At 31.6% G+C, this 27,714-nt stretch overlaps 3 protein-coding genes across 16 annotated transcripts; all 3 read right to left on the bottom strand.

Moving 5' to 3' along the window:
* Positions 1–1,141: 1,141 nt before the first annotated feature.
* LOC105799587 (uncharacterized) lies at positions 1,142–4,329 on the bottom strand. 11 transcript variants are annotated; one of them, XR_008188796.1, is made up of 6 exons: positions 3,871–4,329; positions 2,686–2,844; positions 2,087–2,150; positions 1,803–1,884; positions 1,478–1,629; positions 1,142–1,228 (listed from the first exon to the last, which is right to left on the bottom strand). XR_008188796.1 is itself a non-coding variant. In XM_012630226.2 (5 exons), exons 1-5 carry the CDS (start codon positions 4,204–4,206, stop codon positions 1,611–1,613), a joined length of 660 nt encoding a protein of 219 aa, XP_012485680.1. In that variant the 5' UTR covers positions 4,207–4,328; the 3' UTR covers positions 1,142–1,610. The 11 variants fall into 11 exon arrangements, 4 of the variants coding, with proteins under 4 accessions (XP_012485680.1, XP_012485679.1, XP_052476972.1 ...); XR_008188795.1 differs by having other exon boundaries at positions 1,142–1,338; positions 3,871–4,328; XR_008188800.1 differs by lacking the exon at positions 1,142–1,228 and adding an exon at positions 2,346–2,615 and having other exon boundaries at positions 2,083–2,150.
* A 5,171-nt stretch (positions 4,330–9,500) lies between these two features.
* Positions 9,501–11,377, bottom strand: LOC105797697 (40S ribosomal protein S5). Of its 2 annotated transcripts, none has more exons than XM_052620473.1 (5): positions 11,212–11,377; positions 11,008–11,114; positions 10,133–10,404; positions 9,841–10,044; positions 9,501–9,728 (listed from the first exon to the last, which is right to left on the bottom strand). In XM_052620473.1, the coding sequence occupies exons 2-5, from the start codon at positions 11,110–11,112 to the stop codon at positions 9,674–9,676; spliced, it is 636 nt and encodes a 211-aa protein (XP_052476433.1). In that variant the 5' UTR covers positions 11,113–11,114; positions 11,212–11,377; the 3' UTR covers positions 9,501–9,673. The 2 variants fall into 2 exon arrangements, with proteins under 2 accessions (XP_052476433.1, XP_052476435.1); XM_052620475.1 differs by having other exon boundaries at positions 11,008–11,117; positions 11,212–11,366.
* A 5,505-nt stretch (positions 11,378–16,882) lies between these two features.
* Positions 16,883–18,443, bottom strand: LOC105799586 (40S ribosomal protein S28). 3 transcript variants are annotated; one of them, XM_052620606.1, is made up of 3 exons: positions 18,298–18,341; positions 18,077–18,166; positions 16,883–17,299 (listed from the first exon to the last, which is right to left on the bottom strand). In XM_052620606.1, exons 2-3 carry the CDS (start codon positions 18,082–18,084, stop codon positions 17,101–17,103), a joined length of 207 nt encoding a protein of 68 aa, XP_052476566.1. In that variant the 5' UTR covers positions 18,085–18,166; positions 18,298–18,341; the 3' UTR covers positions 16,883–17,100. The 3 variants fall into 3 exon arrangements, with proteins under 3 accessions (XP_052476566.1, XP_012485676.1, XP_052476565.1); XM_012630222.2 differs by lacking the exon at positions 18,077–18,166 and having other exon boundaries at positions 18,298–18,443; XM_052620605.1 differs by lacking the exon at positions 18,298–18,341 and having other exon boundaries at positions 17,976–18,117.
* Positions 18,444–27,714: the final 9,271 nt, after the last annotated feature.

Below are 27,714 nucleotides of genomic sequence, written 5' to 3'. Positions count from 1 at the left end.
AATTTAACCCTACATATTACGGACAATTTAAATTACAGATTAATATAAATTATGTTCTAACATTACAATCTAACTCACTTAATATTAGTTAAACTAAGTTAATATTTTAATATATTTTACTTTATATACAAAAACTATTCACAACATGCATATAAAAAACATTATTCATTCAATTCAAAAATTACAAAATTAACTTCACTACCATCTCATAATATACATGATCATTTGTAGAGAAAAATGGAGTTCGAATTTTATTATCTTAATTTATCAAATTATATTTATTTTAATTTATAACTTAAATATTATACTGATAATTTTCCTCATATTTATTTAATTTTTATTATCACATAGTAATTAGTAATATATTAATAAATTATTATTTTAGTGCAACCTAACAGTATAATAAATAATAAGAGGCATTCTCATTAATTTAAAAAAATTTAACTCGTACTTTTATATAGATTATAGATATGATTTGAATTAAAATTGATTTTTATAATTTTTATTAAAATATAAAAATAAAAGATGCTCATACTTCATGGTAGTATTTACTGTTTTCTTAAATTATGAGCTTTAATTAAATTGGTGTCACGAGTCAAACACTAATTCAATGTTTAACTTCAATATAATCTAGGTTCAGTAAAAAAGAATTACACTAGAATTAAAAGTAAAAATATATATATAAAAGAGAAAGACTAAGAAATTTATTACACATTATTTTATTTAAACAGTTAAAATTAGTAATAAAAATAAATAAATAAATTTTGTTTGATTAAATGATATAAAAGAAAATGATTCATTATAATAAAGTTTTCTAATTATAACATTTTCATAAAATAATTAAAAACAAAAATGACATTTTACATCTTCCTTATATTTCCCAAAATACGTTTGAATTCCAGTTACTTTCCCATGGTTAAATAAATAAAAATAAAAAATCCATTTCCCTTTCCCGGTTTCTCTCCAATTCACAGTTTAAAGAAATTGGACCGAGGACTGAAATTTTACAAATTTTCTTTCACCCCCACCCTTTTTGGTGGATCAAATTTGTCAACCCAATCATACTCCTTTATCATTTAGATCGAATGTGAGAGAAACGGGACTTGCAAAAGAAAGAGAAGAAAAATGAGGACATTCAAAGTTAAAACCCATAAGCTGACAACCATGGTATTGGTCCTTGTATTGAAGACAAGTAGGATATGCATATTCTGTTTCTTAGCACATCAATCTGCGGTCACAAAGTACACCATTATAAGATTTGGATCTTGAATCTCAAATCATCAGGCAAAGACAGTGCAAGGTTCTGAGTTTTAAAGAATGCTCATCAGCATGTTTTCTCTGGGAAAATGAGCAGAAAAGCTGGTTAATTTTTCCAAGGGTAAGTGTTGGAAATGCCTTGATAATGGATAAAAATTAGGTTGCATGAAGCTCATTCATGAGAAAATATTCCTAGCAAACGATGGCAAGAAAAAGGCACCTATTGTTCTTGCTCCCATCCTCCTAATCTCTCCCCAGGGTCATAGTTTGTGAACACCCGAAACTCATTTCCAAGTTTGCTTGAGTGTCGTGGCCAAAAATTGCATGCACGCAAACCCAAAAGCTCTGCAGCCCTATGCCTTTGCACCTCTCCTGCAAGTCATTCTCTTAGCTTTTCCTAAAAAAAAAAGCCACTAAAACAACCATTGACATCCATACTTATATTCTGCACTATATTGGAGTTATACATATACGGCAGTAAAGATGACTAACTCACAGCATTTATTGCAAGTTATGTTCAGTTGGAAAGGAAGTAAAAACTTTACCCGTAAGCAAAAGCAAGTGAGATTCTCGTGGTTGAGCAAGAAAAGATATTGTTTGAGTAACTTTCTCTAAACACTCCTTGCTCTGCAACCATGCACAACATATGTAATGTACTGTCAAAAATTTCCTCCAAACATGAACTCAAGTGAAAACCAGTACAGCCATGGCAAAGTTAAGAAACAGGTGCCCATATAAAATATCTGCTCAATCGAGATTATGAGAAAAATAGAAACTGATGCTCTAACCCTAAATGTTCCATATGAGACCAAAATAGTGGTTTACCTACCATCTTGTGATTGAAATATGTCAAAATCTTCACATTCTCCGACGGTAATATATTTAAAATAGCTCTGTAAAGCAGATCAGTAGGATTACAGATTTCCCAGACTTAAAAACGTATCACAGGAGGAACTTTATATCAAGGTAAATTGGTAGAGAATCTCTGGTATTTACTAATTAAAAGTCTTTGATTTCGTTTTCATCAGAAAGAAAATCTCATATTAATGGCCACAAGATAAATAAGCATAGGCAAGTGGGTTTTATACTCTGTAATCAAGATAAACAAGCAAGTTCATCCTCATATTCAAAAACCTGGAATCAATTCAAAGAAACAGAATGTCAAAACATTTGCTTGAAAAAACTAGTTTAAAAAGCGTTAAATAGACAAGAAGAATAGGTTCTTCCCTTAGTGGTTACAGCAAGATTGGTTGCAAGCAGAAGGTTTTGCTTATGAGACAAGACCCACAATTAAGGGTAAAAATGAAAATGTAACAGCGTAATAGAGCTTCTCTTGTACCAGCAAAAGGAATGAACCCCTTATAGCAGTTGAACCGATGCTTAGGAAACAATAAGTAGATTAAGAAATTGACAAATATTTTATCTCACCAGATAAGGAGGATCGGCAATTACAACTTGGTAAGTATGCTTTAGTTCCAATGGCAGGTCTTCGGGTTGGTTGTAATCATAAAATGTAAAATCACTTCCATATTGCTCAAAACGCTTATCATACTCCAAAAGTTGCACAGAGATATTAGGATCAATTTTCTGAAAGTCATACAAAAGAAAAAAGTTATGAACCACACATCTCAAATGAAACAAGATTTATCAACCAAACCACTTCCTTATGTCAATCTGAGTCTATCCGCCTTAGTCAATCCTTAATAGAAAATCAGAAAATAACATTAACAGGCCAAACTAGTTCCGTCATCCAAAATGTGCTATGTAAAATGGTACATATTGTTTGCATTTAACCACATCAAGTATATCCTATAGTTAGAGGACATAGACTATATTATGTTTAAGGCCATTTCAGTAATCCATCCTGCACTCAATGTGAAAAGTATAACGACATCATGCATTTAACCATGATGTAAACTTATACCCAGGCCGTTAAATTTTCTCATTCATCCTTAACGAGGCACTATACCTCAATTCAAGGATTCAAGTTCTTTCTCTAATTAAATTATTCAAAACAGCAATCTCCCAGATTGCGTATCCTTTATTTGACTCCTCGAACAACAACTCTCACCCTTACCATCTCAGGTGAAAAATATATGATAAACTTGTCTTAATGAGTTGAGAAGTTCTAGGGTGAGCCTTCTAAAATAAGCTTTTCATTGGCTCCAATTACACACAAGATTATCTAAATAGATAAATTATTACAACCTTTGTAGTGTTCTCTGTAATTAGACAATTACTACGGCATCCATAACTCAATCACACAAATTATTGCAAATCTCGAAACCTTGTGTAACACAAATTACACAAACTATTACAACTTTGTTTTGTGAAACTTTTCAGTGTCCCCTTGTCTTGCAGTTCTTCCAAGTTCCAACCATACAATTAGACTTTCAACTCAAAGACATACATTTCTAGTCTAACTAATTCTACTGATGATCAATATGGCCTTAACGCCAAAACCCCATTATACCAATAACGGAGATGAAAATGATATAGAGTTAATCAACAAACTCAATTACCTTCAATCAATTTCCAGAACTATATAATAATTTTCTGAACATTCTTGTCAAAACTAGAAGTAAAATGGGCATATGGTTTTGATAAAATTACCTTAAGATAGGCATAGAGAGTTGGGCAAGCAATACAAGCTACTTTATAATTGGAATGGCTGCAAAGAGAAAGAACTTCTTGGGAAAGGGTCCGGGCTGTTTCTGGGTCGTACCAGAATTGGCTCAGCCTCCAATCTTCTGTTACTAAAGCCACTTCACTCTCGGGTTCAAGTGTTCCCTCCCCATTTTCTGCTGTTTCATGGTTAGCAAGAGATTGCCTTTGTTCTTCGAGGAACTCTTTGAGGGCTGCTAGTGCCTGAGAGCTAAGGGCTGGAGGGTCGTCATCATCAGTTTCGTTAACGAAGACGTTTTTAATAGTAGGGAGCTGTGGTTCCATTTTTGCAGCTGCGGGCGGCTCTGGTTGTGTTGGGGGCGGCAGTGAAACAAAAAAGGAACCTACTTGACTGGAAGAGGAGAGGGTTTCCTTTAGTGGGATGTTTGGACTTTGGAATAAGATATTTATTTAGTTTCTCCGAATGTATAAAAATTTCGGTTCTATTATTTATCCGTCGAATAATACTCAAATCAACAAGCAAAAATAATCATAAAAATTACTAAAATGTAAAAATTTATTTAAAAGTTATAGACCCGTCAGAACCAAATTTTTGTCTCTTGTTAGAGCAATAAGCAATACTATTTCAATAGTTTTGAAGACAAATTTGATTTTGCAAAAGTTATATATATATATTTTTTTTGTTGGAAAATCATTTTAAAGTTAAAGTAATTTTTTATATTTATTTATCTTTCAATGTATTCTTTTAATATTTATTGGTTAAAATTCACATCTTCTAATTATACTTTTGATAAAGTAAAACTCTACATTTTAATTGAATATAACTTCTTGAATTATCTTTCATAATTCAAAATAAAATAGGATTAATCTCCTTACAAACAGCCCATAAATCTATCAAAATAAATGCAAATAATAAGCACAAGTCTTATACAACAAATGAAGTCAATCTCAATTTCTCTTTAAAACTCCAATTTTAACCATAAGCATGATACACAATAAATCACCTTCATAAATCATAAATCAGGTTTTTAACTAGTCAAGTGACTGATTAAACATAGAGTCTTCAACACTAAATAGTGTTGACCCTAACAACATCTAAATTCAACTTTTGTGTTTGATTGAAAAATCAATTTTTTAACAACACGTTTAACCCCAAAAGTTAAATATTCTGCATTGTTTTTTTTATTATTGAAAAGTACTTTTTGTAACCCAAAAAGACATTAAAGCTATAGGGTTGCCAGATCAATTCAGAAGGTGGATCTAAAATTGTATAACCCATCCAAGATTTCCTATCTCCTTTTAACGGAGGATTGGCTTTCACTTTAGAAAAATTAAAGGGATCAGACAATAGAATCCGCTATCTTCTTACTTGTTTATTCTGTCCATGCTTCAAATTATTGAATGCTCCAGCTGTTATTAGAATTTTTCAATTCCATCCAAAATGCCACAAAATACATTTGACTCAATATGTGCTTCATTGATAATTTCCTAATTTTTTTCCAAGAGAACATTGGATTCGATGATTGGGGTTCAAAGTATTGTATACCAATTTTATTTGCTCTCTTAGCCATCATCTTAGGGCTAGTTCTTCATTACTTTTGAAAAGTGCTTTTCAGAAGTGCTGTGGAAAAGTGTTTTTGAGAAGTGCTTTTGAAAATTTTGAGTGTTTGGCATTGTTGTTAAAAAGTGCTTTTGAAGAATAAAATGTACATTTTAGACATGATATTATAAAGTAACAAATATGTATTTAAATAATGTTCAAATTAGTTAATATTATGATATTTTAGCAAAAATATAAAAAATTTATTATAACTTATTGTTAATATTTTAATATATAATATTAATTTTAAATATTTCTAAGTAATTAATATTAATTATTTATTAAATTTAATTAGAATATATAAACTATATTTAAATATTTAAATATAATAATTAAATATTTTAATTAGAAATTGACACAATTGTATTATTATAAAATTTATTTTTATTTTAATTAATGCTTTTAACACATTTGTATTATTTTATTTTAAAATGTATTTTAATATATAACTCATATTATATGTAAACATAACATAGAAAACATAAACCTAACAAATTAAAATATTACATATATTTGGATTGAAGTTTTAAAAAGGGGTAATATTTATATATCAATTATAAATACTAAAAATTTTACAATAGCATTTACAATTTAAAGAATTTAAAGAACCAGTTTGTGTGACTGGGTAAAAAAGTAAAAGTGCAGTTTAGAAGCACTTCTTGGCTGGAGAAGCAGAAAATTTATGCTTTTTCATCTACAGAAAAGCACTTCCCAGAAGCTAGAAATCTGACCCCAAATGAAGTGTGTTCTTCATTCTTTTTCACCCAAAAGCACTTTTATATGTAAAAGTGCTTTTCAACCGGCCAGGCCCTTAATGCTTTAAAATGTGAGATATTTGGTACTGTGATACAAAGTGAGTTGTTGGAAGAGATCCAGGGAAGCTCCATGTCACACACTTGGGGGGGGGGGGACTCCTAGTAACTAGAAGACTGAGAAAAAGATTGCTTGGCCATTTTTAGAGAGAACTCAACTAAAAATTGCTCAGTGGTCCTCAAAATAACTTAGCTTTTATAATTCAGCTCATAAGAAAGTTCCTTGCTGGTGAAGGCTCACTATGAATGGTCTGGTTGAAGGCTTGCACTATTAAGGACAATGATTTTTGGCAAATGACTCCCAAAGCCTATATGAGCTGGAACTGGAGGAAAATCTTCAAACTTAGGGAAGTGGGTAACTCCCTTTTCAAAATTGCTTAGGTACAAGCATCATAAAGCTCCCTGTAAGTAAAATTTGCAACAAGGTAAGGATGAAAAAAGACAAAGTGGCCTAGCACAAACTTATCTGGTTTCCTGTGCACAAGCATTCCATTATTGCTTAGATGACCATTCTTGGGAGACTCCAACAAAAGATAAGCTAATTTTGAAGACTAACAGTGTAAAGTTTGTAATGGAGAATTGGAGAAAATAAACCACCAATTCTTTGAACACCAACTTTCTGGGAGGCCGCTCTCAAGCTATGCGAGATGCATAGAAGGGCTATGGCATGGCAGCAGGAGCTTCAATGGACCTGTACAAGACCTAAGGGTATGGCACTTATAACTAAGGAATTTAATATTAGGTTTATAAGCGTATCATTTTTTTTGGTACTTAAATATTTCAATATACCATTTCGAGCTTATCAGTGTCTATAAATATTTTTCACATATATATTAGTTTAACTTTTAATTTCTTAATAAATTATAATATATATATATATTTGTGCAAATATATTTAATTACATGCATATGCAAATATAAATTTTAAAATTATTAATTGAATTCAACAACTTAATTTAATAATTATAGTTTAATTTTAAATGTAATTATAAAAGAATAAAATGATTAAGATAAAAAAATGTCAAAAGTTAAATTTAAATTATCAAAAAAATTTAATCAACAGATACGGACTAATACACATCAATATTGATTAAAATGAGATGAAACATGCCAAAACAATTAAAAAACACTAAAATTTTATCCAAATCAAAACTTACACTATTTGATATTGGTTGAGGGCTGGAACGGTGGTACAGACTAGTACTGATATTGTACGACTATCAACACTAATTCTAAAAATTGTTTGGAATGCTCACATTTACTTGGTCTAGAAAGAGGGGAACAAAAAGCAGTTTAGGACAAGATTTTCAGAACTAGACGGCTGGTCAAACCAATTATGCCACCAGTTTGTAAGTCTAACCGATTTGAATGGTTTAATTAAAATATCATTAAAATTAAAAATCAATTTAACCTTCAATCCAACCAGTCCATATCAATTCATAGCTCAACTTATCTAAAGCTTTTCTCTATCCAATTATGAAACTTCGTCTGCCAATATCCAATTATGCATGGGTTGGGGCATACTAGAATAATTGCATAGTTTAGCAGGATATAGGTATACATTTTTATCGCATTGTCGACCCGTACTTCATAGCAACGGATAATAAAACAACACTTATAATAATATTTGCAGAGAAGCACAATTAGAAGCCTTTTAAACTTATTTGCAAGCCTTCAAGATTTTGTACGAGAGATGGAAAAAGAAATTTCTGGTTGATTTTCTGATCCAACGTAACTGATAGGAAAACGCTTCATGTTCGTTGAATAAAAATGTGGCAATACTTACCAGAGTTAGGATTTTGAAATTCTAAAGGGCTTCACTTTTGTTTGATTTCTGATTGAAGCTAAGCTGACAGTTAAAAATATCATCAACTGATGGCAAAAGTCCAACTATCAGACAAATTTAACACCATCCATGTAATTACGGGCAAATTACACATAAAAGCCCTATTTTTTAAAAATTTATTGAAATAGGCCCGGTATTTTATTATTTACCGGAATGGGTCATTTTCCTCGAAACCGCGTCCACGTCAGCGCGATGTCAGGGGATGTGTCAGCAAATCGTGTCCACGTCAGCGCGATTACTTACGTGGCAACAAATCGTGTCCACGTAAGCGCGATTTGCTGACGTGGAAGCAATAATTCATGAACAGTTTATGTTTTTTAGCTTGGAAAACTTTGAAAGGCCATAACTTTTGGCTCGATTGTCCGATTGAGACGATTTTTTTATTTCGAATAACTTTTCGAGATCTACGCACTGACAAACTGTTGAAAGCGGTTTGCCGCAGTTTTCGTCGAAAAAAAATCCTTTTTTGCCTCTAAATTTTGATTTTTTCGGTTTAAAATTGAATTTTAAAACATTCAAATCATTACTTTCTTTATTTATTTGAAGTAAACACCGGAATTTTTTTTACAGAATTGTTGTATTATTTTTTCTGATTTGACACGTGTATGGAATAGGTCCGATAAATCATTAGAACGTAAGTAATATAATTAAGATAATAACAGTGTTTTTATAATATATCAATTAATTAGTTTAGTTTAATTGGTTTAGATGTTTGCTTTTTTCCCTTAGTACCTTGGTTTGAATCTTCTTGCTAATAAATTTGAATCTTTTTGTACTTGTTGCATTTATTTTGTTAATCAATTAACTCTTCAATATTACATTAATATATATTATTAGTACAATAGTATAGACAGATTGACAATTTGAGCTACAATATTATGAATATTAACTACAATACATAATTTGAGCTACGTATTACAGTAATACATTAATATGTATTATTTGGGGCAAAATACAAAAAAAAAGAGACAAATTACACATAAAAAGGGGGTATTTATACTTTTTTTTTGGACCGTTGGGTACTGTTCACGCGCGGGCCGAAATCGCATCCACATCAGCGTAAGTTGTTGACGTGGCAACAAATCGCGTCCTTGATGGCGCGATTTGTTGCCACGTCAACAACTTGCGCTAACATGAACGCAATTTCCTGGCGCGTACCCTGACACCGCGCTGACGTAGACGCAATTTCGCGAAAAATAGACCATTCTGATAAATAATTAAATAATTAGTTCATTTCGGTAAATTTTTTTAAAAAAAAATTTATTGGTAAATTGCCCTGTAATTACATTATAATTTTGACAGGGAAAAAACCAAAGGAATTTCTCATTCAATGCAAAAAATAACATCAATACGCAAGACCATTTCTTGAAAAATATCTACTGAAAACTCCCTTTTAACCAAAAATAACTTGTCAATTACTCAAATAAAAAACGAGACATTCATAGCATGTCCAGAATACAAAAACGGCTTATAAAGTACTGATTAAAACAACAAAATTCTCCACTCCCATGGTGTTTAATCTTCTTCCAATTCCTCAACGATTAGCTTTAGCAACTCTCTCAATTTCATCCTTCTTCTTGATGGCATAGCTGCACAACACAACACCACTGTCAATAACAACCAAAATGACAAAAGCATGTGTAAAGGCAGTTCCTTGTTTCAAAGCGAAACAAGGAGACAATACAGAAGAATCACCCTTACCTGTTAGATGATCCCTTAGCAGCATTAATAAGCTCATCAGCCAAACACTCTGCAATTGTTTTAATGTTCCTGAATGCAGACTCACGTGCACCAGTGGTCAAAAGATAGATGGCCTGATTCACACGACGAAGAGGAGAAATATCAACAGCCTGACGCCTGACAACACCAGCAGAACCAATTCGAGTAGCATCTTCACGTGGCCCACTGTTACATCAAACAAAAAAGCAACAAAGCTTGTTAAAGTTTAATCTAATGAAAGAAAATGTACTAAGCTTTATGTTGTAAAGGCTACCTGTTGATAATAGCATCAACAATGACTTGAATTGGGTTCTGATCAGTCAAGAGATAAATAATTTCCATGGCATGCTTCACAATCCTGACTGCCATAAGCTTCTTCCCATTGTTTCGGCCATGCATCATAAGTGAGTTTGTAAGCCTTTCAACAATTGGGCACTGAGCCTTCCTGAAACGCTTAACTGAGTACCTCCCAGCAGTGTGTGGCACATAGGTAGCATGCTTCGAAGCTTGGACACCAATGTAATCACTCAAGGAGATATCAGCAACCTAAAACAGATAAATCATTCATGTCAATGAATAAGGTTAACAAGAATAGCACATATAATAAATAGATAATTCTTGCCAATCAACAGTGTCAATGAAAATATACGATAAATCTAACCCACAAAAGTTGCATTTAAAGAAATCATGAGAAGTATTAAAAAAAACAAAATTGTCATCCTGCATTATATTTAACAGCAAAGGCAACAAATAACTACCATCAAACCAGGGGCAAAAGAAAATGGGAAAAAAGACATATCCATATACACAAATTAAAACACATTGACAAAACCATAACCGGAAGTTGTAGAAAAAGATCACATCAAAAACACACAACTGAACATCCCCTTCATAAGAATAGTCACTTGCCATGATGCACGAACTCAAATTCCTTTTACACAATTCTCTAATTCACCTAGATACAATGTACTTCAAAACACCAAAACTATCTCTGCTGCTCAACCTATATAACCTCCAATAAGACACAAACGAAATAATCCAGGAAAAAATTGAGACGATATATTTCACAAGAAATAACAAAAACAGAAGAAAGACAGAGCAGATCCACGATTAGAAATAAACAAAGATGGGAAAGAAAAAAAGAAATACCTGAACTTCCTCGAAGCTCCAGCGGTTGAAGAGTTTTACTTCAAGGTGAGGTTGGGTTGGGTCTTTGGGTGCGGTGGTGGCGGGGGCTGCAACTTCTGTCGCCATTCCTACTAAAACAAAACATAGAGTTCAATTTAAAAATAATAATAATAATAAGCAGAGGTTTAGAAGAAAAAGAGAGAGAGAGAAGCAAAGTGAAGAGACCTGTGATGTAGAGAGGGAGCGGGAGGCAAAATCTCAGAATCGTGCACGAAGCGGGGTTGAGGAAATGAAAAAATCCTAGTCTTCTTTCACATTTATACTGAGATTCTGACTAGGGTTGTTTCCTTTCAGTGACTAGGCTTCGGGTTTTGGGCTCTTCGTTGCGACATTTTGGGCTAACCATAAAAATATATAACAGAACAGAAAGTAAATAAATAAATAAATTTTAATTTGATGATTGCCAATGACATGACCTAATCCAGATTCCAGTGTGACCTTTAAGCACCCAAGTGCTCTTTCCGTAAAGACTTTATTTTACAATCCTTTATATACCCATTTAAACCGATTCAAGTTCATCATGAATTTTGTATGGAAAAAAAATTAATATCATTTTTGGCCCTTGTATTATAGGAATATTCTTATTTTGACTCTTTTACTATTTTTCGTGTCATTTTATCTTTTTTACTTCCATTCCATAAACTAACCCGTGAACACTAAATTCATGTCATTTTAATGACTTAAATTTCAATCGTAAAATTAAACTATTTTTGTCTCCTTCTCCGTTAACCACTCCACTTCCAAAACATCTCCAACTTTATGTACATCTCTGTATCTTATCACCAATTCACCATAAAAAAAATTATATACCATATCATTTATTCCTTACGCTTTGTTTTAAGTTGACAATGTAACACCCCTAACTCATATCTATCGCCAGAATAGGGTTATAGAGTATTACCAGAGTTTACTAATTAATTTTCAGACTTTTCTTTTCATCAAGAATTTATATTTATAATCAATCAAAATCAAAACATTAATGAGCTGACGTTAACCAATTTCACTTGTACATGCCATTATAACCAGAATCAAATCATTCAAAATTATCGATAGAACCAATGGATAATGTGATATATCTCCAACAAGTTTCCAACTCAATCGAGCTTCCGATAATCATTTCAATGCATCAAATAATTGTACATATTACCAATAATAATTCAATTCCAATAATACACACACATATATATAATATTCATTACCAAATAGCATTCACTTCAACTAAAATTATACGAATATAGTTCATACGAACTTACCAAAGCTAAATTTCAAAATACTAAAATTGGGACATTTTGGAAATTTTCTAATTTTCTCAAATTTCCACCCAATCTTGATCTAAATTAATATTTCATTCAATTTACTAATTTAAATAATAAAACAATTCATTTCATTCAATTTGGTCACTTTTTGACATTTTACAAATTTACCCTTAAAGTTTTACTTTTATTCAATTTAGTCCCTGAGCCTAAAACGTGCAAATTATCCATGCTAGCTGAATAATCATATATATATTTTCCTCCTCCTCCTCTCCATTCCACATCCTTAATTTATATAATATGCTTATAAGTAACATTATCTATGATTTTACTATTTACTTGTAAATTTATTCAAAACTGTCCATTTGAGTCATAGCCACTAAATTATTTTTATCTTAAGATACAGAACTCCAAATTAGGATATGCTAATTTTCATTTAAACTAGACTCACATATATTCTTACCATAAAATTTTCATAATTTTGATTTATCCAATAAGTACAGTTTATTCTTTAAAGTCACCTTTGTTCTGCTATTTGACAGTTCCGACCCTTCTTCACTAAAACTTAATTATCTCCTTGTACAGAATTCAGATGATATCCCCGTTTGTTTATATTGAAAATAGACTCTTTAAGAATTTTAAACATATAAATTATAACCCATAATTATTTTTTTACAATTTTTTATGATTTTCAAAAGTCAAAACAGGGGAACCCAAAATCATTCTGACTTTGTCTCACAAAATCTATTATATCTCATGATTTACAATTCCATTACTTACACCGTTTCTTCCATGAGAAACTAGACTCAGTAAGCTTTAATTCCATATTTTTTTCATCCTCTAATTTCATTTCCACAATTTATGGTGATTTTTCAAAGTTAACCTACTACTGCCGTCCAAAACTATTTTAGTGCAAAATGTTAATTACTAAGTTTATAACTTCCTTATTCCCTTTCTCTATAATATTTCCCATCACTTTCACTTATTTTTCTTCACTAATATATCAAGAACATAAGAATTTATATAAGAAAACTCTACTATAACATCTTTTCCATGCTATTTCAATAATATCAAACTTAGAAAATATATTGAAATCTCAATGTTCTTACCTTGTCCTATTGATTTCAACCTTTAACTTGATTTTCTCTCTCCTCCAGCTTCAATTTCTTGAATCCAACTTGATATTCTAGCTCCCCATAGTCTCCTTGTTATCTTTCTCTCTTGATGGCTACGGAAATTCTTTTGATTTCTAAGTGAAAATGGTGAATTTTTTGGTGAAAGGACCAAATTGTAAAAAAAGCAAAACTTTCTTTCTTCTCTTCTCTTCTAACGTGAATTGCATGGAAAAGATGGTGGGTTGGTTCCTTTTCATCTTTCTTTCCACTTATATATACTAAATAATAAAATAATAAAATATCATTTAAAATTAAATTAAAATATTAATAAACTAATATTTATTTATTTAATTAATCTAAAATATCTCCAACATCATCATTATCTTCTAGATTTCTCTCTCTTCTAAATGACCATTTTGCCCTTAATGATATTTTAAAATTCCATCCTTGAGTCATTACTTAATTTGGTAAAATTATGATTTAGTCCCTCATAATTCTTCACCTATTCAAATTGGGCCTAATTCATCCATTTTCCTTAGTTTCTAGATTATTCCAACCTTAAAATTTTTGCACTATTGGTCCTTCAACTTTTATTATTTTCACTTTAACCCCTCCAATTTTGAGTATTTACCCTTGGGCAACAAAACTTTTCTCACTTTTGTGATTTAGTCCTTTCTTGAATTAATATGTCATAATTTACTTCTTAATGTTGACATAACTCAAAATTACCCTTTTTATCACTTTATTTCTTTATTTTACTATATCAAGAATATTATCTTACTTTCTTACTGTAGTAATTTTTGGGGTATTACAGACAAGGCTCTCGAGTTGGTCCTTGGTGTGGTCCATGCTGATGGAGAGGAAATGGGTCAATAAAATGGGGATATTGGAAGCAATCTCGACACTAGGAGGGAGGCTCGAATAGAGGGAATTATATGAATGACTAAGCCATTCATGTGTGGTGGTGGAACCAACTATCAATAAGGTAATAAAGACAATTGAAATGTTAATGAAGATCTAACCTATTTTATTTATTTAAGTTTGGATTATGGATTATGATGTTTTAAATTAGTTGTTAAGTACTTAACTTTGTTAATGTATTTTTAATTTTTAATTTCGGACTGAAATGTCTTAATGAGTTTTTAGGGTTAATTGTTCACGTTTTTTATTTTTAATTAAATTTGAAATGTACAAATGATGTTATGTTATTATTTATTTGTGTTTGAAAACTTTTAAAACAAATTCTGATTTTTTGAGTTTTTCTATTTTTACTTTTTTTTTTAGAAATTTTCTTCTTCTTTTGGACCAATCAAATTGACAATGAATTTGAAATGAAAATTGGTGGTCTAACCAACAGTTGAATTTTAAATTTTAGTCTTAACACAAATGATAACTATTAAATCAATTAACTAGGTCTTTTTAGTATCGTGTGAATATAACAAGTTGACATGACGTTACACATAATATAATATATTTGTCGCATCATATTATGTAAATAACATAACTTAATAAATTTAACCACTATCGCTCAATAAGGCTAAAGTTTTAACAATATAATTGCTCTTTTGAAATGTAATAGAATATATTTTTTCACAATTTTGTGATGGATTCTGCTATATAATAATAAAAGTTAAAATATGCCTAAATTTTGTACTCCTCACAAATTTAAAATTTAATTCCTGTATTTTTATTTTCAAAAACTAACCTCTATACTTTTTAGATTTCAAAATTTAAGTATAGTTGCTAATTTTATTATTAAAATTTTTGTATGTAATTTTGAAAGAAAAAAATTTAGTAACCTGTAATTAAAAAATGATGTTACAATGAACCCAAATTTAACTAAATAGTTTTAATTGTATTATTTAAATTAAAATTTAAAATCTGAAAAGTAAATACTAAATTCTTAGAAATAAAATGTAAGAACCAAATTCTAAATTTACTAAAATTATAAAAGTTTATGAAAACAATAATAATATTAATTCTTGGATTTGATTTTCTTTCACCTTGAAATGTCACACAATTTATAGTCCGCCATTTGGTGTGCTAATATAATGACAGCTGTAAAAAAACTAACATATTAAAATGCAAAAATCATTAACAAATCTTTAATGTAATGGTAATATTATATTATTAAGGGGAGACACAAATTTGATCATTGGAGATGACATAGCTAGGAAAAACAATCATCAACATTGAACATGAACACTAATACGCAAAAATTTGATTAGGGTCTATTTGGACAGCACTAGGTAGCACAATCTTATAATATTTTGATTCACAATCCTAATAATCTATGGCTTTAATTATAAAAAAAATTTATAAACATAAATTGAAAAAATACTTATGTTAGGTTATATTATTATCTATAACATATAAATTATGTAAAAAATAATATAAAATTTATGATATATAATAAGGTTTTATAAATTGTTTAATAACTTTCATAATATATTTTATATAATATAAGTTTATGTTATAACTTTATAAAATAATTTTTACAAATAAATCATGACAAAATGACCTATAACATTTTTAAAACAAGTATATTATTTTTATAATATATAACATGGATATATAAATAAATTATATTCGTATTTTTTCATATTTTTATAAATAAATATATTATAATATTTTTATAACATGTAAATTATTTTTATAATAAACTTTTTAGTCATAACTTTACAAACTTTTTAAGTTTTAAATGATATAATTACTTGTTATTACATTATAAAGTACACAATTTAGTTTTATAATATACTTTTTAGAATTTACAAAAGTTTGAGCATAACAATCCTAAGCATCCGTTCATTTTATGTTTATAATACAATTTTATAAATTGCATACAAATATCTTTTTAAATTGGATTTGAGTGTAATTATCGGCGTAATTATTCAAATTCTTACCCTCCTCCTAAGAATTGGAAAGTGTAATTAGAGTGCTCCCATTACATCCAATTCAGTGGGACTTACCAATTATAATAGTTACTAAACATGTCACTCTCGTGTAATTACAAGTAATTACACTTAAATCCAATTACTCTGATAAACGAATCCTCAATCAAAAAACAAAAATGAAAATATTCCTTACCTTCAAATAATCAAACATATAATCAAATTAAAGCGAAGAAATTAATTGGAAGTAATGAAACTATTTAAAATGGATCCAAATTGCCGATTAAATCTTGATCGATTGGTATGGACATTATTACTAAACATGAGTTTGAATACACTGAAAAGTATTATCTTACTAATTATGGATTGAGAACTATAAGTAGTTTTAAATATTGTATAAAAAATTGATATAATCAGAACATATAATGAAATTGCTAAAAAAATAAAATGTATCATAATTTGTAACAAAAGGAAAAGGTTCCAGTCACGTTCAAGCAACTTTTAAAAATGAATAACATTTTGAAACAGCAGAAATTAACGGGTCATGAAAATTATAATCTCAAAAATCAACTTAGGGTGAGTTTAAATGGGCAGTGCGTTTAACTGTGGTTAGTGTAAAAACAGCGGTGACGGTGAGATGCGATACTGTAGCGATACTGTAGCGTGAGACAAAAAGTCTCCCAAAATTCAAGTCTAGATTTGAAAATTTGGATACCTTTCAGAAATAAGAAACAGCTAGCTACTTGCGCAACATAAACATTAATAACGTAACAAAACGGAGATAAGAGGAAGTGATCAACGAAGCCTCCTAGCTTCCCTCTCAGACTCGAGCAAGGTGAGAATATCTCCCTCCCTGACCGGTCCCTTCACGTTCCTCATAATAAAACGATTCTGATCATCCAAAAACTTGACTCTCACTTGAGTCACTTGACCTCTCGATCCCGTCCTTCCCATAATTTTCACCACCACAGCAAACTTAATTTGTGAATCCATACTGCAAACAATCATGCAGCATTGTTTTTAACATCATGGCTCAAAAAAGTTTGAATCTAACATGCTCGATAAGGATAGCTAAAACAAAATTATTGATTGCATATTTGAAGTCCCCATCTAAACAAATTGGATAGAAAAATGTTCCAGCAGAGCAGAAATGGTTCATTATGATCAATACACTAACATTTTCGCAACTTAACAGCAAACTTTCAACAGATAATTAAGTAAACTAACCTTGAAAATCGATTGAACAGGACTATTGCTGATTAAATTAAATCAATAACTTGAACAGGGTACCTTAAGACAACATTATTTGTCGTAAAATTGAAAACCCATTACACCAAATTAGATAGATAATGCACCAGCAAAGTAGCATAAGTTCATGAAGATCCTTACACTTACAGTTTTGCAAATTAACAGCAGACTTCAACAGATAACCAAGTAATCTACTCTTCAAAACAGATTTAACACGACGATTGCAGATTCAATTTAACCCCGTTATGCCAAATTCTATAGAAAAAAGCTTCGGCAAAGCAGCAATGGTTCATTAAGATCAATACACTTTCTACTTTGCAAATTAACAGCATGCTTCATAAGATAATCAAGTGATCTACTCTTAAAAACAGATTAAACAGTACTACTGCTGAATATATTTAATGAAACACTTGGAAAGGGACCTCAAAAAAAGATTACTGATCATGAATTAGAAAACTCATTTCACCGAATTTGATAGAAAAACGCTTCAGCAGAATCAGCAACGGTTCATTAAGACTCATACACTTTCATCACATATTGGCAGCACGGCTAAACAGATAATCTGTTGCTGATTAAACTTAATAAAAAACAACTTAGTTCTTCCATACAGCAGCTTCAAAATAAACAAAGAAAAAAAAAAGAGATGCCAAAGAAATTTATAAACAGCGAAACAACAATAGATCTGACCTTAAATGTAACTAAAGTAAACTACAAAAAAGCTGAACCGGAATAGATAAAACGGACCTTAAATTTGGCTAAGTACGAGGCCAACGTCACGGTAGCGGCTGCTTCTTGTGAATTTCAGAGTAAGGTAATGATAAAAAGCCCTAGAATTAGGGTTTATATAGGCAAGTTTTTGAAATGACAATTATATTCAATGGGATTTGGGCTTGTAACTTGGGGTATTACGGTCCACTTAGGGCTTTAGAGACGTGTGGGCGGGTGTAGGTGACGTCCATGGTTGCTTAATGGTACGGCCTTGATTTGGCATGCTGCAACCGTCGGATTATCGTAATTCTTTTTTGTTGTTCGTCGTATGATCATACCTCTTAATTCCAATATTTATGTATTGAAATACCTCTTTTAAGTTTATATGTTTTTAATGTTGTTTCCTAACTTCGTAGATTTCTACTTTTTTGTTTGTTTTTTGAAAGTTTGTAGATTCGTAAATTTGAACTAACTCAGTATTGAAAAGTTATTATATTTCATTTATGATTTCATTTTTTTTTTTGAGATAAAAAACAAAACTATTACATCATGTTAAGAAAATAAAAAACGCCATTGCTTTGTCCTAATGAAACATATCTGAAATTTCATTAGGGATAGCATTGAAGATTTGTAAATCTAATTTTCATATGAGATTCAATTTGGCCAAGTGATCTGCAATTGTGTTATCTTCTCTAGGTATGTACCTCAACCACCATTGTCCTTCAGTTTTCAAGAGTCGTCGTACCCTTCTGAGTACTGTAATGCCCGAATCTTCCAACCAATTATCAAACAAGGCTTTGATAACTTTAGAATTATCAGATTTGATTTTTTCTTTTTTGTATCCTTTGCTGAGTAGTATGAGTACCCCATCTAGAATACCCCAGAGTTCAGCTTCAAAAGGCGTGCATCGTCCCAAGTAACAGTTGAAACCCAAAATCCAATTCCGTTGCTGATCCCGAACCACTCCATCTGTAGCCACGTTCCCAGATGAAATAGCCACAACTCCATCCATGTATAAGTGAACAAGTGACTCGTTAGAGGCCAGACGTGGGCTCAGTTTGTGACTACTGTTTTGAAAATCTTTATGAGTTGCTTCGTATTGTCGAGCCCAACTAAAAGAGACTTTGACAACTTCAATTGTCGTCCATATGATGTTTTGGAAAATGAATAAATTCATGTTTTTTCCAGATGCGCCAAATGATTATTCCGAAAAGATTCGACCAAGTAGTGCCATGACCCTGCAATAACAAATAAGAACAAATGTTAGAAGATAAATAAGATTGCAAGGGTTTCGAGAAGAACTTGTGATATTGGTCAGATGGAAGCACTTGCATCCAAACTTCCTTTGATGTTGGACAATCCCGAAGGACGTAAATAATATCCTCATAGTCATGCCCACAAAGGGAGTAAGAACTATTGTTAGCAATCCCCCTACGAGCTTGTTCAGTATTAATAAGGAATCTTTGCTTAAAAGCTAACCATAGGAAGAATCTAACTCTTTGTGGACCTTGATACTTCTATATGTGTTTCCAGTATTCGTCTTTTGGTTCCCAGGAAACCTCATTTAATGACCAGAAGGCACTTTAAATCGAGAAAGTGCCTAAAGCCGTACAAGTCCAAACAACCCTATCCAAGCTTGAGGCATGGTGAGGAGGTGGAATACTCACAATACATTTAATAACATTCTCAGTGGGCCAAATACGGAAAACATCCAAATTCCAAGTGCCATCAAACATCACCAAATCCTTAAGGGAGCATTCTGAATCAATATTAGAATGTGTCAAAATAAGGTTAATAATGGACCAGTTTTCGGAATCCAAGAGCCCTTCCAACAAAGAATACTAGTGCCATTCGCAATTGACCAGACTAAGTTTTCACGGAAGAGAGACCATATCTTAGAAAGAGATTTCCAAATGTGAGAACATCGAGTCCTTGAAATAGAGTTTGGGAGATGATGCTTTACGCCATATTTCGCTCTGATGACTCTAACCTTTAAGGCATTGTCCTTAGAAAGTAAATCGAAACCAATCTTCATGAGAAAAGAGGCGTTTCGATCAGGCAGATGTCGAAAACCAAAACCTTCACGAGACTTAGGCTGATAGATGGAACTCCATCCTACTAAAAAGAATTTTGGATGCCCATCTGAAGAACCCTAAATAAATTGGTGAACCAATCTTTCAATCTCATCACAAATACTTTTTGGTATCATCAATGTTTGCATGAAGTAATTTAGGATGGACAAGAGAATGGATTGGGCCAAAATGATTCCGCCAGCAATGGATAGCTTCCTAGCTGTCCAGCTTTACAATTTGCGACACACCTTTTCCACGATAAAATTTAGGGTGCTATTAGTAACTCTATCATGAAGAAGTGGAACACCTAAATAGGTTCCAAGGTTTTGGACTTTCTGAAACCCAAATAGAAGGTTAATTTGGCTGCCCATGCCATTATTGATACCCTTAGAAAAGAAGATGTTGCTTTTTCGAGTGCTGATATTATGCTTAGAAAAGTCACAAAAATGCTTCAAGAGATATTGTAATAATCGTGCTTGCTCTAAATCATCCACGAAAAAAGGTGAGATAAATTAGGACTCGATTAAGGCAGGTGGATTGGACACTACTTTCCATCATCAATATGAAAGCGTATAGTGTATCCTAACCACTCAATGCAAAAGATGAAGAGATCTGACGATAACGTACGCCCCTATCTAATTCCACGGACAGACTTGAATTTTTTAGTAGGAATATCATTCCAGAGTATCTACATTGTGGAGAAAGAGATGACTGATATAATCACTTTCCGAAGAAACTCAGGAATTCCAACTGCCTGTAAAAAAGCATAAATGAAATCCCAACTTAACCGATCATACGATTTCTTCAGATCAAGCTTAATAGCCATTTAATTTTTAGCATTCCGTTTACTTTACATAGAATGTATGACCTCTCGAACGATGATGTTATCGAAAACATTACGCCCAACAATAAAACCAGCATGTTACTGTGAAATAAAGTTAGGAAATACTAATTTAAAACGGTTAGCAATCACTTTCATTACTAGCTTGTATAAGATAAAGTAGATGCTAATGGGATAAAATTGGGTGAACGTCTCCGGATTATCCATTTTTGGTAAGAGCACCAGCAGGGTATTATTCAGCTCTGGATTAATGTTATTTTAACACCTCTAACTCGACCTAGACGTTATGACCGAATTCGGAAGTGTTACGAAGAAGGGATTTGAAATCGACGATATTTTGATTAAACCATGTTCAGTTATATGATAAAACGTCTAAGTATTATAAAACATATTCGTTATTGAAACCATGATATGAAGTTCTTTAAAGATAACCGTTTATTTCGCAGCAGAAGTTTGGAAATCATTTAAAATAAAAACCAAGCTCGTGTTTTCAAAAACCCGTTTGTTTGCAGAAAGTGTTTTTGTTAACGTTGCGGAAAAGTAGCAAATCAAAATCCAAATCCAAAAGTTAAAATAAACCAGACCAGAGAGTCCCAAAAATTACAAGCTCTTAAGAAGAACCCGATTTTAAAATCTAATCATTATTACTAAATAAAAACAGATCTCGATAGAGTGGATACTGCTGAGCCTCCGCCACACCGATCTGCCTAAGCGTGTGGATTACTTGAACATAATGTGAGTTATCGTAAACTCAGTGTGTAACCCAATAGAAGTAAACATGTAATATACACAGAAATCTCATATACAGTCAGATACAGATTCGGACCTAAGTCCATGACAGATACAGATAGCAAAATCAGATAAGCAGAACAAATATTCAGAATCCTACCCCCATCCTCTATACATCATCTCCGACCATCTCATCACACCATGTGGGGTTAAAAACACTCACCCATCCCTATGCACCATATAGTGTCAATACGGCACATGACAGATAATGCGCAGTCAAACTACGAAGATATAGCTGAAAAGTCGTCATATAGATCACTTCCTCCACATATCCAATTCTCACCCCAATCATAGATACAAAATACAGATACAGAAATATCATACTTAACATGCTCGTATACAGATAACATATATACTCAATCAGAACAGTCAGGCATACATATCAATGTCCTACTCAGAGCAGCCTATTAGAATACCAGATCATATAATTTAGGGTTTGGTTAGCCCTTACCAACCCTACGGTAGGCCCACAGTCGATCGGAATGACCCGTGTGACCTTAGGAGAAAATTTTAAAATTATGGGCCCACATGCCCGTGCGGCCCACACATCCAAATTGGCCTTGCCCGTGTAGGCCAACACGCCCAACTTGGCCTAGCCCGTGTGGCCCACACGGCCACACTTACACTATCATATGGCCGTATCTTGCACACGGCCACACCTTTGTCAGCGAGACACGGCCAGCCGCACACCCGTGTGGCGCTGACAAACCCCATTTTAAGCTTTCGTCAAAACTTGATTTTTCATGTTAGAAGTACACACGTACACTTACCATTATCAAACTCGATCATGCGTACAGATTATCCCGATTGAGTGAAACCACCGTCTCACCGCCTTCTCCTATACAAAACAGTTACAGAGAATTACTTTCCCTGACAACCCACACTAAGAATACAAGCGAAAAGGAGAACCCAATAGCTTACTAAAACGGAACCAATCTACAAGTGAAAACCTCCCACTTACCTTACCACACGAAACACTGAAATCTCGAATTGCATACAATGAACAAAAAGAGGGTACAGATTGAAAAAGAAAATGACAGAATATGGGAAGAGTGGAGGAAAGCAAAACGAATGTCAGATATTTAGAAAAGAGAGAGAATCAGAATTTTGAAAAAACAAAACAAAACAAAATTAAATTAAATCAAATAATATATATCCTAACCTCTCACTAACCACTAAATCCCACTAACCCACTAACTCTCAACTCCTTTAGAATTTCACTTCCACCCAACCTCTATCTCACAACCGAAACAAAAATATCATCCACGCTCTCACAAGGAATCGGACATAGGTCCTCCAACAAGCTAACTTCTTACCACTCAAACTAGCAGGCTCATTCTAATATGAGTTTACTAAAGATAAATATAACCCAACTCACCAAGGATAAAGCTAGGATAAAAAATAACCATAATTTTCCAAATGTGAGACTTAAACTCAAGACTTCATACACACACCTAGAACACTTAACCACTGAAATAAATATTCATTTATGCTAAATTTCACAAAAACAGACATAAATTATTCAGGGCGTTATAGTTATTGCTAGTAAAATTCCCTTGTACCCATTGACAAACAACGCTACCAAGAGTACCCCACTAATTCTGAAAGAAAAGTGCATGAAAGCCATCACTTCCTGGAGCTTTTAGCGGGGCCATATAAAAAAAGCCTTCTTGATTTCTTCATTTGAGACTGACTTCTCCAAAGACATAATGTCAGAAGGGTCAAGCCGTGGAAAGATTTTAAAAGGAATACCTCGCATAGGTTGTAGAGTTTCACCATAAAGCTTTCCAAAAAAAAAACCATTGCCTCAATTCTAAGAATACTCTAATCAGAATTCCATTCCCCATTACCAAGGTGTAAGGCTGTAATGCGATTAAAGTTTCTTATTTAGATCATATGGTTATAGAAAAATTTATTGTTACGATCACCTAAATGCAGCCAATCACATCTAGCTTTTTTGCCTTCAAGGAAGTTTCTCATGACTTAGAATATTCTCTAGTTCATCTTGGATGTCTGTCTTAAGTTGAAACAAACGATTAGAAGGATAGTGCTCTAAAGCTTATTGAATGCTGGAGAGGGATTTCATCAACTGTCTTTTGCACGTACCTATGAAACCATAAACAAACTTATTCCAATATTTAACATGAGAGGTAAAATCAAAAAGAGAAGCAACCATATTACCAAAGTAACTCCACTTATCTTTAACAAAAGTGGAAAACTATCTTTGACAAAAGTGGAAAAATTAGGATGCTTCGTCCACTCAGCTAAAAATCGAAAGGGTTTGTCTTTAAAAGAACTGACATATGGCCATAAAGTTGTAATGATGGGCCTGTGATCGAATTTGATTTGTGGGAGATAGGAAACTAAACATTGAGGAAAAGTTGACACCCATGCATTGTTTGCTAGAGCTCTATCAAGTCTTTCACACGTTCCACCTCTTTGCCAGGTAAATGAATGACTTGTAAATCTTAAATCCTACAAATCACAACTTTCAACAAAATTACCAAAAAACCTGTATCTTTTTCCTGTGGCATGACTACTTTTTTGTCTTCTGGGAATAAAATTGCGTTGAAATCGCCCATTACAACCCAAGGGGAAGAGTTGTTCGACATGGCTACTTTTAAATCATTCCAAATTAGTATATGTTTTCTTCTATCTGGGCTACCATAGACAAAAGAAATAAAAATGGAATTAGAAGGTAAATTACCAAAAACACGGAGGAAAACAAATTGGGGATGATTTTGAATAATATCAATACAAATTGAGCCTTTCCAACATATCCAAATGCCTCCTGAAAATCCATCAGCTACAACGCGGTGGGAATAATAAAAACCTAATTATAACCTTTAGTTTCGATTCACAATCAATTCATCCTCAAACACTTATACTCAAATCAAATGCATAACAACCTAAATAAATAAATTTCATATGAACTTACCTGATCAAAACATCAAATAAGTTAAATCTTCAGGGACTAATAGACAATGTTAACTTTTCTCGATTACCTCTAGTTTGATCCAATTCTTGATCTATACAATTATTCCATTTAATCTATCAATACCAAAAGTTTATACATTATGCCATGACATGAACGAACATGTAAATTTTCATTTTAATACCCTTAAAATTTTTTCATTTTATTCAATTCAGGTTCCTGAATTGAAATAATAATATCTTTCAAATTTGAGACTCAATTTAAAAATCGACTTCAATTACACTCTTTAGAGACCCTCTACTATTTATTTATACCAAAATTCCTCAACAATTTTTACATTTTATTCACTTTAATATTTATGTGCAAAACTAATAATTAAATTTTACAATCTAGTCCTCTTTCATTATCTAAACTTAAAATCTATCAATTTAACACCAATTTCTTTAAGAAATCAACGATGACAACTTTCAAAAACTTTAATATTTTTACAAATTGATACATGGGCTAGCTAAATCAAACTCCCATGACCTTAAAAACATAAAAATTACAAGAAAAAGACTTAGGGTCTGTTTGATTGACGGAATTGATTTTCCGAAAAATCATTTCCAACTTTTCCAGCGTTTGATTGGCGGAAAACATTTTCCATTTGGAAAATGAACTCCAAAACAAGGGAAAATGAGTTACATTTTAGGGAAAATGTCTTACCCTTTTAATTTCCGTAAGACATTTTCCGTGCTCTCCTCTTTATCGCCTCCTTCATTCCTTCCTTCATTTCCGGTAGAAAATTGCTTCTATTTATCGATTTTCCAGTAACTTATTTTTTTAATTATTCAATACTTGTTTTTTAACACAATTACAAATAATTTATTTGATATTAGTTTTTTTCAATTTATAACGATTAATATTGTAGCTTAATAATTGAGTATTATTATAAATAAATCATTGCAATATATGTAAAAATAATTTAAAATATAAAATTTATTAATATATATTAATATATGTAAAACAACTTTTTCGTAAAATATTTTCGTGAATCACCAAATGCAATGAAAAATATTTTACATGATTCAATCAAACACCGTAAAATATTTTCCAAGAAATCATTTTACGAAAAAGTAAAACATTTTCCGTAAATCATTTTACGGAAAATATTTTACTGGCTATCAAACAGACCCTTAATTACAATACCTAATTGGTAGTCGGAAGTTGGAACCTTTAAGAGCTTTCTTCCTTCACTTATGATGGATGGTTCTTGTTGAAGAGGAGAGAAGAATTTCTCTTTTCATTCCACCATCCATTTATATATATATATACTTGTATTAAGGTTAATTTAATTAATTAACTAAACTTAACATTAATGAAGCTTAGTAAATTTTAACCTTATCGTCCACTACCACCTCTTGAAAATGGTTTATTTACCATTTTAGATATTTGGTTAATTGCAATTTAAATCTTCAAGTCTTTTATCAATTACAAACTTCTAGCGAATGGTCTTTTGTAATTTAGTCCTTGAACTTAAATTAATCATTTAATTGACAAAATTACTAGACCAAACTTAAATACTTTTTTATACCAACTCCATAAATATTCATATTTAATATTTACAGACTCAGTTTCGGTAGTTTACGAAAATGGGATTCCAAAACCCTTTTTTTCGACATCACAAAAAACCAGGCTGTTAGAGTTGTTCTATTTAAAGTATTGTCCTAAATATTTAAACTATTTTAAACAAGAGTTGTTACTCTAGAAGAGATACTAAGTGAAATGGCGAAGCTACTTGTTTTGCGCTTTGAAGCATAATTTATTGGAATATAATATTATTTATCTTAAAGAATAAAAAAACGTTAATAGCAAAAAACAAGTATACTTTAAAATCGAATCATGAATTAAGCCAACAAGGTAAGAATACAAATTTTTTTGAAGTAATTTAGTTTTGGGTAAACTATTTGTTTTTGTCACTTAACTAAAAAAAGTTACAATTTGGTTACTAAGCTATTTGAAAGTTTTAATTTAAGTAAATAAATTATTCAAAAGCTTTTATTTAAGCCACCGGGCTGTTAAGTTTTTTTTTTAAACTTTCATTAGCTAGCGCTAAGCAATAATTTGATAATTGGTATAGTGGATCAATACCCATCAATGGGTAAAAGAACATATCCAAGTCGTTTTGACAATCGGTGTCGGAGATCGGGGAAAAAAGCTATTTAAATTTTGGTTTGCAAATTCGTTATGTCCGAAGCTATTTCTTGAAAAAAATGAATTGTATAAGAGAAGGAAAAAAGAACTTTCGATTAATGCAAACAGTCAGTGGGAGCAATATAACATCTATTTTAAGTTTTTAACAATTCGATGACTTAAATAAAAACTTTCGAATAATTCAGTAACCAACTTGTAGCTTTTTTTAATTAAGTAACTAAAACAAAAACTTACCCATAATTTAGTGACTAATGATATAATTTACTTTTTAGTTTTTAATTCATCCCTTCAATCTCTACGAGGACGATGAGCTATCAAAGATAATAAACATTTTAGTTTCCACAAAGCACATTTCATAGTCGGCTTTACTTCTTCGAAAAATACTCGCGATAAACAGAATAATTACTGCTATCTGCAATAGATATTTTGATTTATAAAAAATACATTTCACTTTTTTTTTTCAGAAGATAATATTCATTTCAGTTTAGTGAAGGTCCATCACATCGTTTCATGCCAATGCCCAGAGCACCAATTTATATTGAACTTTCGCATAATATGCCTCAAAATTTGAAAATAATACGGAAAGGAGGTGCAAACCTTCAAGCACTACTAGCTGTAACTTT

Source organism: Gossypium raimondii, chromosome 9 (genome assembly GCF_025698545.1).
Source record: "Gossypium raimondii isolate GPD5lz chromosome 9, ASM2569854v1, whole genome shotgun sequence".
Taxonomy (NCBI): Eukaryota; Viridiplantae; Streptophyta; class Magnoliopsida; order Malvales; family Malvaceae; genus Gossypium; species Gossypium raimondii.
Note: the sequence above shows the minus strand (reverse complement) of the source record. Positions and strands in the feature narration are given on the sequence as shown.

Bases quoted from the DNA above. Each gene is read 5' to 3' on its own strand.
- LOC105799587 (XM_012630225.2), bottom strand. From the start codon at position 4,206: ATGGAACCACAGCTCCCTACTATTAAAAACGTCTTCGTTAACGAAACT. The intron at 1,885-2,685 runs GTGAGATAAAAT...GCATGGTTGCAG, and splicing joins TTGCCGATCCTCCTTATCTG to AGCAAGGAGTGTTTAGAGAA. The intron at 1,630-1,802 runs GTAAAGTTTTTA...AATGACTTGCAG, and splicing joins TCACTTGCTTTTGCTTACGG to GAGAGGTGCAAAGGCATAGG.
- LOC105799586 (XM_052620605.1), bottom strand. From the start codon at position 17,998: ATGATCAGTAATCTTTTTTTGAG. The intron at 17,300-17,975 runs GTCCCTTTCCAA...GATTGTTTGCAG, and splicing joins ATCAGTAATCTTTTTTTGAG to TATGGATTCACAAATTAAGT.
- LOC105797697 (XM_052620473.1), bottom strand. From the start codon at position 11,112: ATGGCGACAGAAGTTGCAGCCCCCGCCACCACCGCACCCAAAGACCCA. The intron at 10,405-11,007 runs GTATTTCTTTTT...TATCTGTTTTAG, and splicing joins GGAGCTTCGAGGAAGTTCAG to GTTGCTGATATCTCCTTGAG. The intron at 10,045-10,132 runs GTAGCCTTTACA...TTGATGTAACAG, and splicing joins GTTGATGCTATTATCAACAG to TGGGCCACGTGAAGATGCTA.